The sequence below is a fragment of the Filicampus tigris genome, chromosome 3 (assembly GCF_054856515.1).
Source record: "Filicampus tigris isolate MCC_2025a chromosome 3, RoL_Ftig_1.0, whole genome shotgun sequence".
NCBI classification, from domain to species: Eukaryota; Metazoa; Chordata; class Actinopteri; order Syngnathiformes; family Syngnathidae; genus Filicampus; species Filicampus tigris.
Window position 1 is genome coordinate 4,825,467 of NC_141219.1, and position 17,933 is coordinate 4,843,399.

The 17,933-nt window shown below is 41.6% G+C and overlaps 1 protein-coding gene across 2 annotated transcripts in view; it reads right to left on the minus strand.

Annotated features, from left to right (window-relative positions):
* Positions 1–1,893: 1,893 nt before the first annotated feature.
* Positions 1,894–17,933, minus strand: part of LOC147149634 (collagen and calcium-binding EGF domain-containing protein 1-like) — a 46,670-nt gene continuing 30,630 nt past the window's right edge. For both annotated transcript variants that reach the window (XM_086024759.1, XM_086024758.1), the window contains exons 3-11: positions 8,017–8,069; positions 6,696–6,830; positions 5,685–5,822; positions 4,272–4,393; positions 4,093–4,201; positions 3,624–3,763; positions 3,425–3,460; positions 2,818–2,853; positions 1,894–2,301 (exon numbers count right to left, since the gene is read on the minus strand). In XM_086024759.1, coding sequence (XP_085880885.1) covers positions 2,116–2,301; positions 2,818–2,853; positions 3,425–3,460; positions 3,624–3,763; positions 4,093–4,201; positions 4,272–4,393; positions 5,685–5,822; positions 6,696–6,830; positions 8,017–8,038 — 924 coding nt within the window. In that variant the 5' untranslated portion in view covers positions 8,039–8,069 and the 3' untranslated portion in view covers positions 1,894–2,115. The remainder of the gene's footprint in view (positions 2,302–2,817; positions 2,854–3,424; positions 3,461–3,623; positions 3,764–4,092; positions 4,202–4,271; positions 4,394–5,684; positions 5,823–6,695; positions 6,831–8,016; positions 8,070–17,933) is intronic.

Genomic DNA, 17,933 nt, shown 5'->3' on the forward strand with positions numbered 1-17,933 from the left:
TAATTGATCATCATTCTGATATGATTAGCATTCTAAACACCTTACTTTAAAATGATCACATTTCTTGGGATTTGCACATTTGCAAACATTTGCTGTTACTTTGGAAAGAGTGATCAAGTGTGACTGTAATGTAACGACTGTAATTCCAAAGACAACCTAATGTTTTGGGTGAGCTGTTGAGCGCTTTAGGCCTTAATGAGTTAAAATAAAATCTAAGAGGGGAAAAAAAAAGTTGTTCAATGATGACAAAAACATTCTATTATTACCAGGGGGGAAAAAAAAAGTCTAAATTTGACCAGAATGGGATTTTTAGTGACAAGGATACAAAATGATGTAATGTTACAAGAAAAAAAAAAAAAAGCTATTTTACCAGATTAAAATCACCTTCTTTTTTTCTTTTAATACAAATGTTATGATTCTGTCGGAAAAAAATATATCAAATTCAACATTCAACAACATTCATCCATCCATCCATTATCCAAACCGTTTTATTCTCACATGGGTCTCTGGGTGTGCTGGGGCCTATCCCCGCTGTCTTCGGCGGTAGGAGGGGTAAGTTGCCTGAAAAAGTTGCCAGACAATCGTAGGGCACGCAGACAAACAGCTATTCACACTCACAATCACACCTAGGGACAATATAGAGAGTGCAATTAACCTGCCATTTATGTTTTGGGAACGTGGGAGGAAACCGAGTACCCGGAGAAAACCCACGCAGACACGGGTAGACATGCAATCTCAACTTATGTATGCCGGATCCGGAATTGAACCCACGACCTCTGAACTGTGAGGTGGATGTGCTAAACTGTCGGCAAAATAACATAACATAACATACTACAGTATACATGGTACTACAAGTTGGCGTTACGCAGGCTCCCTCTAGTGATACTTGAAAGTATTACTGCCTAAGTACAGTTCACTTGTAGTTAACTCTGACGTTTAAATACAATTCCATTTAATCTTTCAGAACTACTTTTTTCAAATATTGATTTATTTATCGATTTATTATTTTCATATTTGAGTTCATTTAACTTTAGTGTGCGATATATTTTAATTGAATCTTTGTTTTTTTAAGTATTGTGCAATTACCCGCATTTTGGTGCGATGTTAAGTGTCCTTCTGCTAATACAACATTTCCTTCCCACTCTAATTAGCCTCACAACAATAAAAAATAGCACACTGCGCTTGTTTGTTATTTCTTTCCTGACAAAAAAACAAAAAAGACCTTTCCCGCTTCAGCCCTTCAAATGACATACTGTCTACATTTGTTTTTATTCAAGCCACCCAGAACTAAAGTGGACTCACTCCAATTGTTGGTCCCGCTCTGTTCGTGAAAGAAAAATCCACAGCGGTCACAGAAATAACTTCAATCTGACAAACCTCACACAAATTAAATTACAAATCTGAAAACAACCAATGAAAATCAGTCATTGTTTTTGAATTGTGGTTCAACAGAACCATTTGCATAAACTCATGAAACAGGGCTGGACAAAAATGATGGTAGCTATAACTTCACATTTTGTCGTCCAATCTTTCGAGGCAATCATTGCAATCGCCAGACAACGTGCTCAATAGGATTTAGGTCAAAGTTCGTCGAAAGCCACTGCGGAATAGTCTGATGTTTTGCTCTGAGTCATTCTTGGGTGTTTTTAGCTCTGTTTTGGGTCATTATCCTATTGCAAGACCCATGATTTAAGACTGAGGCCAAGCTTTCCGAGACTTGGCAACACATTTCTCTCTAGAATATTACAACAGAATTACAACAGTTTTACTCGAAAAAGAGATCCGGATGTCATTATACTGACACGGTTTCTTAGTTATGACTTTTGCTCATAACAATATGACTTTTTCCGTTTTTTTTTTTTTTTTTTTTTTAATCGAACAAATATGACTCTGAAAATATGACTTTATTCCCTCTCAGTGCACATCGACAATAAAGAATCTAATTTGAATTCCAAGGGAGATTCTCTGTTTGCATGCTAACCTGCAGCAGGAGGAGAGAAGATGAGGAAGAGATGCTCGCAATGAGGCTTGTCCTTTCAAGTCCTTTGTGTCCTCTCTTTTTTTTTTTCTTTTTTTTTTTTTTTTTAAATAATGACACCAGCAGCTTCAAAAATGTCATGTACTGAACATGAGGTCCCCTTGGCCGGACCCCCACTCGGTAAAATCGTGCTCCCCGCCGGAGGGAAAAGAGTCCAAGGAGATACCCCTCTTCTCTCCAAACACTTTCTCCTGCAGCTCGATAATGTCGTTGCGGATGTCGGCCATCATCAGCAGCAGGAAGTCGAAGGAGCCGGGAGGCCCCTGACGGACAGATTGTGATGAGCAATGGCGAATAATGATTGTTCGAATTGATAGTATTATAGTATTTTAAAATGGGGTGGAAAAAAAAAAAACAGAAATATTTTGAACAAAGATGATATTTTGTACTATTCTGCTTTGATTTTATTTAATTCAGTTTAATAGTATTATGATGTAATCTTATTTTCTTCATTTTTTTTTTTTTACATTTTCAATTTATTTCACGAATTCACGTACACTTTGACACGTACACTGAGTTATTAATGCAATTGTTGATTTGCTAGTTTAATGTTAACAAATGAAACGCACCTAAATGGAATGAATGAATACCATTAAGTGGCGCTTTTCTCAGACATTAATAATGATAATAATAGTTCAATAAATAAATACAGTAAAATAATAATTTTGAGTTAACCTTTTCCTATACTCTGTTTTGGCCTTAACAATAACAATAATGATGATTGTTATAATTATAATAACAATAATAATAATAATAATGATAATGTGCAATAAACTTACAGGGGGACCACTGGGACCATCGGCTCCTCTATCGCCCTGAAAATGGCAAATTGTATTGTTAACAGTATTATTAACAACAAAAATCACATTACGCATCACGGAAAATAAGCAAGCCTTCTAAATGTTTGTACACTTAAGATAATTCAGTCACTGGTTAATTTTGAGCTGCTGTGAGATGTTGTTGTAGCTGGCAGTTTGGCCACAAGAGGGCAGCAGTGCATCTCATGGAGACATGCTGTTCATGGACATAAACATGAGGAAATCATTCTTATATCTAGTATGCAGTATGTGTGTATAAGGACAGTGGGTCTCAAATGGGGGTATGTGTACCCCTGGGGGTACGTGTGAGCACTCCCAGGAGATTTCTAAATATATTCAAAAAGTGTCATCCAAGCAAAAATCCTTTAAAAGTAAATATTAAATTATGTAAATATTTCAGAAAACCATACGTTCATAAAATGAATTTTATATTCAGTAGGCTATTCAGTTTCCTTATCCTAAAAGCCGAGAGTCTCCCCAATACCGGAATGGCTTGACCCGGTTGGGCTACTTGTCCGAAAAAAATATTTCACAGGGGGTTACCACTGCGTTAGGATATTGAACTGACCTTTACGCCGTCTCTTCCGGGGGCCCCGGGTGATCCCTGCATAAAGGATAAAACACAAGTTGCAAATGGTTGCTTTCTATTTACATGCATAGTATTTCCAATATATACAGTAACATACTGTATATACTGTACTGTTTTGTTCCGTATTTTCATCAGTTTTTTTTTTTAATTTTTTTTTATTAAATCTTTTTTTCTTTACCACTGGTCCTCTGCGGCCTCTTTTGATGTGCCTCAGATCAGGCTCCGGACCAATGGGTCCAATGTCCCCCCGGGGCCCCCGAGGCCCAGGGGGCCCTCCCCCACCTGGGTCCCCTCTAGCTCCTGGCCCCCCCGGATGACCTGTGGAGTATAGGTTGAGTAGGTAGGGGGATAGCTTAAGTATTTCGGTTGGGAGGGAGATAAAAAGGTAGCTTGGTAGTTATAGGCGAGTAGGCTAGGTAACAGTAGATTCGGCACAAACTGATTGATATTTTAGCTAGTACATAGTCTGGTAAGGTATAGTCGTTTGATAGACGAGGCAGATAAATAAGTGGGTCGTTTGGTAGGTCTGTTGGTGGATTAGACAGGAAGATTAGGTAGAATAGGTTAGAGGGCTAAAAAAAAAGTATATTCTGTAGGCAGATTAGGAAATAGTAGATGGTGTATATTAGCTATGTAGAAGGTGTCACCTGGGACCCCAGGAGGTCCTGGAGGTCCAGGAAGACCAGGACGGCACGGACTGTCGGGACTTTTTCCCGGCCTCCCTAAAGGTGGTTTGTTGGCCAGGAGGTCAGTAACCTGCAAGCATTTGAAGTGGATTAGCACTCCAATTACAAAATGCAACCAGCGTTCGACCTCCACGGGCTACCTGTGGACTGGCCAGCCGCAGTTTTATTTGCAGCAGACTGCTTTTCATGTTGATGAAGTCCTGGCAGGTAAACGAGCAGGTGCCCGCGCTCATTAGCGTGTCCGACTTCCCTGATGAACTCACTGAAAACGAGCACAGCACACTTTCAACAAAATAAAACAATTACGTACAGTATTGGTGCTTTAAAGTGGAAGTCAACCCAAACTTTTTCTTTTTTTTTTTCCAAGAATATGTTGCCAGCAGGCCCACAAGTTGAAACACGGCGTTCTCATTAATTTTGCGTTTGTGGAATTTGAGTTAAGCAGCAAAATGCACTCGTTTTTAGCCATCTCATGGGGGGGGGGGGGGCGGCCATTTTGTCTTCTGTCGACAGAAAATGACATCACAACTGCTCACAAGGACCAATCCTGGCTCAGATTCAGAAAAGAGGTCAGCCGTGATTGGTCGTTGTGAGCAGTTGTGATGTCATTTTTTTTTTTTGACAGAAGACAAAATGGCCGCCCTCAGAGCTGGCTTAAAACGAGTGGATTAATAGGTATTCCACAAACGCAATATTTATCAGAATGCCCCCCTCATTTACTTTAGCTTTGCACATACTGCAGCGCATACTAAAATGATCGGACAACGTTTATCACTGAATTAGCTATCAACGTTATGTCAAGCTATTGTTAGGTTGGTCAAATTGTTACACATTGATGCTTCACTGCCATTAAATGCACACTATAATCACCATGTCATGTTTATTAGCAAGCTAGTCCAAGATCAAGATGACAATGAAGCACAAGGGAGATTACATTTGATTTTGTATTTGAACACGACTTATTCTACTACTGGATCTCAAATGATTTCAACTACCGTACATTGTGTCATGAGCTCTGTTTAGGAGGATCCGCCGAGTAAATAAATAATAAATAAAACACAGTTGCTTTAAATCCAACACATCTGCGTTGACAAATGAGCGACACACTGTGATTCACCCACCCCCCTCCCCTCGCCATCCCACCCCAATAATGGATGATAAACGCCTCGTGCGACATGTTCCCTGCGCCTTTGGTAAATTGCGCATACTGCGATGATGTATTGCTTCGCTTTATTCTTTGGAGTTACGACATCAAAACCTTAGCTGCTCCACATGGGCTGGACATAAATATACAAAATGTCTGCTGCACATGTAGCAGCTTTTTATACCATCAGAGCACAAAATGTGTTTCACACGCAGGAGGTGCACCTGCCATAAATGGAATCTACATGCATGTTTTATTCTATTTATGCAGCCCATTTCATATACTCACACACGGGCAATGTGAACGTTCGTAGTCCAAGCAACCGTATTTGGTAATTGCAAAAAGACAAGAAGAAAAAGGAGAGAGAGAGAAAAAAAAAAAAAGTGTTGCTGTTAGCTTAGCATCTTACGGTTGTGCACGGCGATGCAGGAACGCTGGTCGGGAGCCAGAATGTATCCACCGCGGCATCGACACAGGAAGCTGCCGCCCGTGTTAACGCACTCGTGCTCGCAGACGCTGCCGCCCGACTCCTCGCACTCGTCGATGTCTGCGCGAAGAAATCACTTTGAAACGTTCAACGGGAAGCACGAGATCGATAGTAGCCCACCATCTTGTTTGTGACTTATAGCGCTCAGATCCATTTCAATATGCATGCTTGGAAATAAACGCTTCTCATAATCCTCATAGTGCTGTTTGAGGTTTTCCTTTCCCTTCTCACATTTTTTTTTTTTTTTTTAGAAAATCTATCAATCAAAAAAGGACCACACTTAAGTTACCAGGAAGAAAATGTAAAAACAACACCCAAAAACATATACAGTACAGGTAATGTCATACCAGGGGCGGAGCCAGAACGTGGCTAATGCGTGGGACTGGCATCAAGAAATCAGCCCTGGCATTTTGACTTAGACTGGCTAGCCTGCACGCATGCATGTGTGTGTACACGCCTGTTCATGTGCACCTCCGCTCCTCTGTAACCGATAAGTCATTTTTTGTCAAACCATCCACAGTTTCATCAAAATGTGAAATATAACGCAATCTGTGTTGTTTGCTTACTATTGATTGAAAATAATGGATGTGATTGACATCCACGACAAGCCTCACATTTTCTATTCTAACGACAGAACATTTGTATCCAGACATGACTCCTGACCAACGCTGGCTATCACCGAACTGATGCGGATTGATTCGGTTTGCTGTCTATATTGTAAATGGAATAATGGGCTTCCGCCTCTAAATTGTGGGACGGTCTCTCGGGGTAAAATGGAGGTAAATAATAATGAAATAGACCCACATCGGCCCCAAAAGACGCCAGCCCACCGGGCATCTGCCATGCAGGCCAGACGGCCAATCCAGCCCTGATTCCATATCAGCCTGAATTCTGTTCTCTGATCCAGCCTTTGTCATTCTTAGCGCTACTGACCAAGACAATAAGGAGACTTGTGGGTGCGGTGTCTCTCCCGGTCGAAGCGATAACCCGAGTAGCACGTGCACACTACCCGTCCAAAGTTGTCGGTGCACTGTTGCTCGCACGGCGACGCGGCGCACACGTCCACGCCTGCGCAGAAAGAAAAAACAAACAAAAAAAACATATGGAGGGAGCTGTCAAAAATTAATGATGGAACAGACAGGACTTAAGAGTAGGGATTTTTTTTTTGTTTTTGTACCAAAGATACATTTTATTATAATGGTGTCCCGTGAGATTATTGTAATGTAAACTATGTGCTTTTGTTTTAAAACACTGTTTTAAAGTCACATTGTGGTCCCGTTCTTCCGCACCAAACTCATACCGAGCGTGCCTTTATGGATCGTTCCTTGTGCACTAGGCCTTCTCTAGCTGTTAGCATAGCATACAAGTGTCCCTTTTCCTAAATAAGGTTTGGATGTGTGTTATTATAGGTTGCTGTACCTGCTATGATAACAGTGCTATAAATATTATACGTTGCAGGCACATTCCGAAAATAATGCCGGAGGTCTTTTTTTTTTTTTTTTTTAACTATTTTCTCTTTTCAGAAAACAACAAAAAAACGGAACCAATTACTGAATGCATTGTATTCATTCAATATGATTAAAATGAATAATTTCGCTTGATCTGTCACACTGTGGATGCAGGATATTTTATCAGAGGTGGCCAGCATTCTGAGGACCTGGTTAAATAAAAAAAAATTAAAAAAATAAAAATCCCCAAATGACACAAGCCAATATTTTAGCAAGGGTATGTTTTTTTCTTTTTTTTTCCCTCAATAATAATATTTCTTGTATTTCCTATAAATTCTGCAGCTCTTTTAAAGTGGAACCGTGGTGGGCAAGAGCTACTTCTTGTGGTCCGATTTCCTTCTTTTATCTGTTGCTCAATGTATTCCATGTCAGTCATTCCCTGCTTAAGAATGCAGCAAAATACACAATGCTCGATGATATGTTCCATATGAAGCACAACAATCAAGCGCAAATGCAAGTTCAACGGCCTTGGCCACTTTGTTGTCGAGCCAGCAGTGAGCTAATTTGTCTTACGTCATCGTTCCAAAGTGACAAAAAGGCAATGATGTGGAATTCTTTGGAGCGCCACGCAAACCAATGTGGTCGGCAGACCTTGTTTTGGCGCAGGATGTTTCCCAGCGGAATGGGAAGATTATATGGGAGCATGGGAATTGCGTGTGTGGGGGGGGGAAGGGGGGGGAAGGGAGAGAGAGAGAGAGACCGAGAGAGAGAGAACAAAAAACTTTTAAAATGTGTGTTTTACCTACTTTCAGGTATGCACTGGCCCATCACAAACCTGAAGCCTTCGCAGCATTTCCTCCTGCGAGAGAAAACAAACACAAAAAAGGTTTGAATATTGCAAAAGTCATATCATTTCCATGATTCAAATAATATCGCTATTGTATTGAATAAAGCTACTGCCTTTTCCCCAGAAAATGTACATTAATGGCAGGGGATTGGTTAGAACATGTGCCTCCACAGTTCTGAGGTTGCAGGTTTAAATCCCTGTCCATATCGCGTACTATTTTTTCATAGAGATTTTTTTTTCAAAGAGAATACATCTGGAATATTGCCACGGAAAAGGCATTAGCATGTATAAAACATTAAACAGGAGCAAAGTTAAATAAAAAAAAAAATGCAAGCAAAAATTAAGATTGAAGTTATAATAATTAAGAGATTTTATCTGAATAAAATATAGTACATGCTTAGAACGTGCAGAAACGTGTGTGTGTGTGTGTGTGTGGGGGGGGGGCACTTTAAGACAATTCAAGTTTTATAAACCTAAGAAAAAAAATCACATAATATGACTTCATTTCCATAACATTTCTGTCTGTTCTTCTCTGCTATTAAATGGAGTGTGGCAGTTTATTTATTGACAATATGGTTGTAATAGTAAGACAAAATCTGTGTCAGATTGTGTGTGTGTGTTTTATTTATTACGATTTGTTTGGATTTTGTTTACCCCGTGTCTCTTTTTTTCATGTCTTAACTGTTTCATAAGGTTCTGTCCAGATGCTCCTTGTTGTCTTGCCTGTTTGCTTATATTTAATTCACTGGTTTCTTTCAGTTTGTGTCGGATCATTCAAAAGAAAATGTGAAAAAAAAAAAAAAAAAAAAAATCACTAGGGCTTGAAAAACTATCGGGGAAAGAATCGAAACAATCGAAACCTGTTTAAGGGCCAGAAAGGAGGTTAGCTCATTCGTGGCCAACTTCTCAATCGGAAACATCAAAATCAATAAGGACGTCAAATTGGAGGGCAACGAGGAACATCTGGACAAGACACGAGTGGCTGAGGGCGCTAATCGGTAGACGCAAGAGGCCGGGCCGATGAGAACAGGTGGACACAAAAACCTAATGAAAAAGAGGTAAAAAAAAAATGAAATCCAAACAAAAACGAACAAATGAGCAAAAACGCAGGTCATGACAACACATTTTACAAGCATAAACTAGCAGCCTTATAAGCACAAAACATTTTTAACTCATTCGCTGCCAGACATTTTCAGACCCTCTTTTACCCCAACATTTGAAAACATAAAAAAATATATATATATATAAATAATTTCCTGGGATTGAATGGCTAGACTGTGAAAAGACAAGTAAATTCGTCAATGGCAGTGAATGAATGAAATAATCGAACTTTACAATTGATCGTTCAGACTTTTTCCTTTTAAATTTAACGTTTTTCCCCCCTTTTTCCATGTGGCCCAAATACGCTTTTGCACCACACTGCCCGTGCGAACGCCTGAAAACGTCTATGTCGTGCTCCTAAAAATATCGTCCGCCGATTGCCTTTTTAATTCATTCATGGAAGCCATTACACCCTAAAAGTGATTTAGGGCATTTTGTCACATGTGGCCCAACACATGTTACGCACATCACAAGAGGATATGACTCCAGCGGCGTGAACCGCACAACAAATGTCACACACGAGGGGAGGAAGTGCAAAAGTGTGCGAATTAGCGGTCTGCGCGGTCCCACGACAAGTTGCCTTTTATTCATCTGCAGCCTCCACGCAGCATCACTCTAAATCACCCCACTCCCCAGAGCGAATAATCCCCCATAAACCGCCGAGACAGGCCTGAACTGATGAGATCCAGATGATTGGGCAGCTTTAATCCCAAAGCGAGGTGGAGACAGGTGGGTGAAAGTTAAGATGAAAATTGTCACTACTTCATTGAGTCCGTCGACAAATCAGTCAGCGGAGGTAATGATTTGCAGATGGGGGCCGGGTCCCGCGGGAGAAACTCATACCTTTTACGCCGCTCGGATTAAAGCGGCCGCAAGGTTACGTGACGCGAAGATTCCGATCGGTGTGATTCTGATGTTACTTACGAGCGACGTTAAATCGGGCCGAAAGTGCCCTTTATTACGGATGACCTCACTTCTTACAAGACACGCGCGCTGTGAGGCCGAGTCGGGAACTGTTCGACGTCCTAAAATAGCAAAGAACTACTTTTAGGGAGTTAAGAATTCACTACAGAGCACCTTAAAAGGGTCACGTTGTGTAAAAGTGAGATTTTTATAGATTGCACACTTATCGTTGGTTCTCTAGACGGTGTGAAATTAAATTACACAAGCAAGAAAATCTTTCCAGTGCTGCCTGTTTCCCAAATGGTGTCTGTGGGCAAGCCGTTCTAAATTTTGCTGGATTGTGATGTCACAGATGGCTTAATTTATATGGTATCAACTCCTCACAGAGTTTCTCCTCCAAAGTGCCGCCATTTTCTTACTGTTTTTTTTTCATTTTTCACATATATGGCCTGAAAAGTGTTTTTTATACAAACATTTACGGGAGTTGTGATTTTATCGTCTCCAAGGTAACCGTTTGTAAAATTGCGGGAATAAAAAAAAAGGTACAGTTGTCATTCTAAAAGCAGGACTTTAAGGAAAACTAGTATGCAATACCGACTTTTTAATGCATTACAGTCGAGCGCGGAATAGGGCTGGCCCGCAAATTACAAAATCAAATAGCAAAAAGCCACTTATTGACGGCCATTGAAAAGTATTGGGAAGATAAAAAAATATATATTCCCCCACAAAAAATGCTGCGAAACATTCAATATGTGTTTTCCATGAAAAACGGGGGGGAAAGAAAACTAACCTCGCCCCCCCAAAAATATCAAGAAATATTTTTATTTTTTATTTTTTTGACGAAATCCACAAATATGCGATTCCGCGGGTGCCGAACCGCAAATAGTTGGGTCTCTGGGGTGCATTTAGACCCATCAAGTGCCCAATTGAACAACAAAATATTTTTCCTGCGTACTGCCTATTTCCCATTTTGCCATTTTCAAGCCACAGTTAGACTGCACAGAAATCAGGACCATGTCACATCTTTGTTGTCGTGAGGACTTGTCAAGATCTCTTCAACATTCTAAAATTTCAGATAACCGCAAGGCAACGAGTACCTTTTGGGAGTAAAGACTTAGCATACAAAAAAAACAGCTGTGTTGCTAGAGCAACTGCCCACCCATCAGTTGTGAAATTAGTCGACCAAGCTAATATTTTGTGAACTATCCGTCGCCTGAATCAGAATTTTGTCATATTGTGAAAGCTGTTTAACATAACATTGCGCCTCAATGAGTTGCTCCGCCCATGACCCGCAAGCTACGCTGGTGGAAGATCCGCCATTTTCAAGTGACGCTCAGACACAGAAAAAATCGATCGAATCAAAGCCGATCGCTAAACACACTGATGAGGAAAATTAACTACGGGAGGTCCTCGGATTACGCGGCACGCGACCTACTCTGTTTCGACTCCAAGACGCCTGAGTCCCGTCCGCCATTTTGTCTCTAGCCCCATAGTGTGCGATGCAGGTCCAGCCAAGAAGAAAACCGCAACGCCGGGAACGAAGCTGCGTTTCATCAAAAGGTCAAAGAAAGGCGAGCTGCCAACGAACATCGGATGTTCACTACTAAAGGGTCGATTCAGACTCGCGCGGAAATTCGGGTTACGTCGCCGGCGTAGGAACGGAACTCGTCATAGCAAATGATATGGACAAAAAAAGGTGCGAGTACGCAATCACCGTCTGTCCCGCTTTCTGCGATATAGCGGAGCATGAACGATGACCTGCGATATCGCGCGGGGCAATTGGTACACTTCGTCTGTCGGCCAGCAATTCTGCATCAACGTGCGCACGTGTCCCATGGGCGCTCGTGGCGGAGAGCGCAGAGGAAGCCGTGGTGTCTGGACGAGCAGATGAGGGCAGCAGGAGAGCTGACCCGTGTGTGTTTTTGTTTTGCTGTGTGAAAGTATGTCGGATGGACAGGAAACAGGCCCCCAGAACACACCGACGAGCGTGTGTGAGTGCGTGTGTGTCTTCACGTTTGATGGTTTTGTGGAGAACTTTGTTCTTGTTAGGATTTCTGCTTTGGCATCATTCCTGGAAGAGAGGGCTTCAGACACTTATCCCATGCAGGATTCAAAGTCCTTATACCACAGACTATTTAACCTCCACTTCCACCCGAGCCTGACGGCCTTTCTCCCGTTGGCGCTTATTTGACAAGATTGCTTAATGGAGTGCTAATGCCTGCTTCTGGTTACGGTCAACTTGGAACTGTCAACGCCGAATCTTTACATTGTCAAGCGCCGTGAGCATGCTCTACCATCTGGTCTTAAGGACTTGCAGTTGGATTGATGTTTTTGTACGCACTTTTTGGGTGAGAGCAGATTGTCCGGATCTCTCCAGATACAGTCTTCACCGTTGGTTCTCAAAATGGGGAGCAAGAGATGTAAAATGTGAGTTTTGGGAAATAATTGGACGTTTATTAAATTTAAAAAATGTACAGGCGTTGGTCTGTTTAAGACGGAACAGACATACAAGGTTTTCACCCACGTGGTCATCCATATTCCATCCATCCATCCATTATCGATACCGCTTATCCTCACAAGGGTCGCGGGGCGTGCTGGAGCCTATCCCGGCTGTCTTCGGGCAGTAGGCGGGGGACGCCCTGAATTGGTTGCCAGCCGATCGCAGGGCACACAAAGACAAACATCCGCACTCACAATCACACCTAGGGGCAATTTAGAGAGTCCAATCAACTTACCATGCATGTTTTTGGAATGTGGGAGGAAACCGGAGTACCCGGAGAAAACCCACGCAGGCACGGGGAGAACATGCAAACTCCACACGGGGAGGCCGGGGCCGGGATCCAACCCACGACCTCTGAACTATGAGGCGGACGTGCTAGCCAGTCGACCACCGTGCCGCCCATCCATATTCCATACTGCTTAATTTATTCGGAGTCATGACAGGAACCGCAGCCAATCCCATCTGATTTTGGGCCAAAGACAGACTAAACCCTGGATTGGTTGCCATTGAACAATCCGAGCATTTGCCATTGAAAACCGTTCAATATTCAACAGGTCATCCATCGGTCCATCCAAACTTTCTTGACTGCAGATCGTGAGAGTTCAATTCCATCCCTACAGATATAATCCACACTACAACGTACTGCGAACGGAATGATTTGTACCCTTTGGGGAACACCCAAAAAAAAGGTAAAGTGCCCAAAAGCAGGACTCCCAAACACAATCACACTGAATATAACAAACGACACGGGACCGTCATAGCTTGGAATGAATGGTTCTACGTATTCTGAACTGGACTGCCCTTCTCTATAACAATTCTTTCTACACCAAAAACCTGTCAATGTGGAAATTGGTGTCAAGGAAAGAACTATGTTGAAGTGATACTGTACATCTCTACGAAAAGAAAAACTTTGCATAACAGGGAGGAGGAGGAATTATTTGCGGATTTCACTTCTCATGGTAGGGTGAAGGAAGAGCTAGAAATGACTACTTTTCTACTGGATGTACTATCCACATAAGGTGCTCCTAATGTCCACTTTTGAGAGTATGGGCGATTTTCGTCTTCTTTTCGGTATTCTGTAACACATTTTTTGGAACACATTCCTGCCTGTATAAATCACAGCAACACATACTATAACTGTGAGCCGTTTAGCCCTCACCTACATTATAAAGTGATCCAGGTCCAGCTCTGGAACCCGTCTCCCGAAGTGGTGCTCTGCTGCTTTTGGCACCTAGAACCCGGAATGATGTCGGCATTTGAATTTTAAAGATGAGATGTTCAAGACCCCCCCGCCCCCACATCCAACACCCGCATGAAAGATCAGTTTGGCCTGTAGACACTCTCCGTCATCACTCACAAACGGCAACCTGTCCCCCCTGCCCCCAATCCGTCACTGAGGGGGATTTGTGCTGCTTGTTTGTTGAGCGGTTTTAAATCCTCCCTATCGCTGGAAGACAGACAACAGATCTGTTTGAGCCGCGTAATGCCTTGTTTATTCTAAAGGTAACCTAGTTGAAACACGGCATTCAGATTAATTTAGCGTTTGTGGAATATAAGTTAAGCAGCAAAATGCACTCGTTTTTAGCCATCTCCGGGGGCGGCCATTTTGTCACTTCTGTCGACTGAAAATGACATTTACAACTGCTCACAACGACCAATCACGGCTGACCTGTTTTCTGAATTTGAGCCGTGATTGGTCGTTGTGATGTCATTTTGATGACACGGGAAAATGTTTCAACATAGGAAGTCGCTCATTTTGTTTTGACACAACGATTTGCGGGCGAATCCCAGGTCAGCTGGGACTACTTTGCCATCTAATGTACTGCTCGGTATGGGGCCACAGCACTCATACTGAATATCCAATGTCATTCGAGTTGCACAAGTGTACCTAATAAAGTGGCCCCTGAGTGTAATCCTCAAGTGGCCTGTACAGAATCCTCATTTACTGTATGTCAGCATTTTGTTTTGTTTACGTCCGCACATGTGGGCAAATCGTGTGTTATTTCCCAATTTCTGCCGTTGGTGAAAATTGATGAAATATTGGTGCAATATTTACATATTGTTACAGTTGTGATGACAATGTGTGTGCGTGTGGTCGTCGGTTTTGTGTACAATAAGCTCCAGATGCTGCTATTTCGGATCAAGAATACTAGTGATTTTCAGCGTGGAAAAAAAATCTATGCATATGTGTGTGTGTGTGTGTGTGGGGGGGGGGTGTGGGTGTGTGTGTGTGTGTGTGTGTGTGTGTGTGTGCTCTGATAGCTGTGTTAGCTCAACAGGCCTCACAGATCCCCTTATAAAGATGGATGGTACTGTCAGATTTTGTAATTCAAATATTCAAATATGTTTTATAGACTAGAGCAATATCGATATATTCTCCCCATCTCTTGGGACCATTTTTTAAAAATATTTGGATCTGTATCTCCACCAGGGAGGATTTATTTCCATTGGATTGACTCTCTTCTCGCCAATCGTTTCTCCATGTTTTTTCGTTTCTCCGTATTTCTCCCCAGGACGTCTCTGTTAAGTCCATAAATGATTAAAAAAAACAAAATAAAAAAAACAAAACAAGGGGGAAGCCTTTTTTTACATCATGCTGCCACCACAGATTTTTTTTGTTCTACTATATATTTAGTATATTTGAATATTTTATATATCTCTTTTAAATGTGCATTTATCAAGGCCATATCTTTTTTTTTATATTTTGTTTTCGAAAAGGACATTTCTTGATTGTCTAAATTGTAAAGATTGTGTCTATTCTATATGCTCAAATCAAACATTCTTCAAAGATACACTTTCTAAACTTGATCCTGCTTATTACTATACAGCTTTTGTTTCATTTAAATGTGCAGAGTTTCCTAATGCTAATCTGTAATTTTATGCATTTCTTTAATGTATTCTATTCCATTAAAATGTAAACATAAAAAACTTTTTTTTTTACGTGTTTTTTTTATTATATTTTATAGTTGATTTTTGGTACATTTTTTGTTATTGGATATATATATATATATATATATATATATATATATTTTTTTTTTTTTCTTCTTTCACATTCTTTTTTCACATATATATATATATATATATATATATATATATATATATATATATATATATATATATATATATACATATATATGTATATATATTATTTTTTTTACATATATTTATACATATATATATATATATACGTATATATATATAAAATGTTTAAATTCTGATGCATTTCACTACATGTTTAACTGAATGCGTGTTCAATAAGGGGTTATTTGAAAATAACTGATTGTATCACACATGTGATTTATATTTGTGTAATTTTCCAATTCTTAGTATTTCCGCATGAAAGCCAAGCAGCATGTTTTATGAGGGTGTTCCCCAGGGCAGCGTGTTACAGCTTCTTTGGCGTTGCTTCCTAATTACAGACCGTGCGCGTGCGCCTGATTGTTGTGTGAAGGTGTTACACGCCAAGACCTCGTCCAAGGCCTCCTTCTTGGCTGTTTATTTGCCCTGCCAGCCCACCACACGCTTCCAGGACGCCGGCCTCCGGGGAGACATCAGAGCTTCGCCTCACAGAGGAAGCTTTGACTAGAGCGAGCCAAGCAGGAGGTCCGGATGGGCTTCCGCCGCCAAACACGTTTGACCTGCACTTCCTGCTTTGCTTCCCGTGTTATGCCTCGCCTCGCCTCGCTCCCGGTCCCGGCGTCACCTGTCCATCACTTTTCCCATCTTCCTTAAAACAGATCCCAGGTGTCACCATAACGTGTTTATGGCACATTTTTATCAAAATACCACAAGGGCCAAGAACTACAGCACACTTTTGACCTTAATGTTCTTGTCTCTCAGAAATGAGCCTGTTTTGAGGTCTTGTTTCATTCATATGAGCCACCGCTCACCCTCATTCGGGAGCTCGGGTGTTGCAGCAAGGCGAGCGGCTACTTATTCTCAAGCAGCCCAGAGTCTGACGAGAAAGCGAGCCCCCACGAAGATAAAATAACATTTTCAGTGGTGGATGCCACACTTCACTTTTCAATGAGTGGATTTGGGCATGTGGCGCATGCAATGGACAAACAATCTTACAACACATACCCCCAAATTGCGGAATACTATACTCTTCCTTTTGAGCTGAGAACTGCAGAGACACCTTGCATCGTTATGTTAAGCTAATGAGTCCCCTCTGTGAAAAGATCTACGCGAATAACAGTTGCTAACTCACAGGAAGAAAAACGTGAGCCTACAAAAGACATCTTGCACTGTATTTTCACTGATGGAGGCAGCGCTTCATCGCCGGTCCGCCCGATTCCAAATGCCAAGTGCCTGGGCCGCTAAGTTTCCCACGGTGGACATCATCTGAATAAAAAAAGTGGAAAGCAGCGAAAGCATGGATTCTATTTCCACAGAATTACACTTGTCAATCAGTGTCGCAGATCCACGCATGTGGCGCATGCGGCATGAAAGCAGTCAAAGTAGAAAGGAGAAGAGGTGAGAACAAGTGAGTGCGACTTCCTCGGAGATGATGAGCATTTGGAATGTGCCCCTGACCCCACAGGGGGCTCCGTGTCACCACACGAATTTGGCATCTGTGACCCTCTGAGCGTCTTACTATGACACACGCACACACACACACACAAGATGGTTTTTGTCCACTGGGACTCGCCACGTTGACGTCCCACCTTGACAGACAAGCGTGCTCGCATGGGAACATGTGCGTGTGAGGGGGAAATACACCAAACAAGCTACAATTTCCCACAAGGGAATTAGCTTACAACATATTGAAACACTCTCAAACTCCACTTAAACACTCACACACAAAGACGCACACACACAAAGACACGATCTGATTTATGACTTACTGATTTATGTTTACGCCACACTTGTTGGCTTTTGTGAAGTTGTTGCAGTAAACGCTTAAAAACCTGCAAGTCGAAAGTGTTTAGTAAGTTAACAACTGTAATTTGACATAATTTTTGATTCATTTGCCTTTATTTTATATGAATGACTGTACTGAAGCACTATGAGGGTCCACTCTGTAAAAGTCTTTTTTTTTTTTTTTTTTTTTTTTTTCAAAATAAGGTTGTTATTTTCTTACTACTCACAGACAACACACACACACACACACACACGTGGACACTCACTAGGCAGTGCAGCAAAGTCGAGACTGGAGTAGAGTGCTGCCCCATCCACCGCTAAAACACAGCAACAGCTAACACTAGCATGCGCGTTTGTGGTTGTCATATCTGTATGGGAGGAGATTGAGGTCAGCAAGGACATGGAGTGGCGCAGTAGAGTGGAGACTGTGGCTTGTAATACTGCAGCATCCACGGCTAATGTACAAAGAAGCTAACGTTAGCGTGCTAATTTATTATTTTAATTTGTAG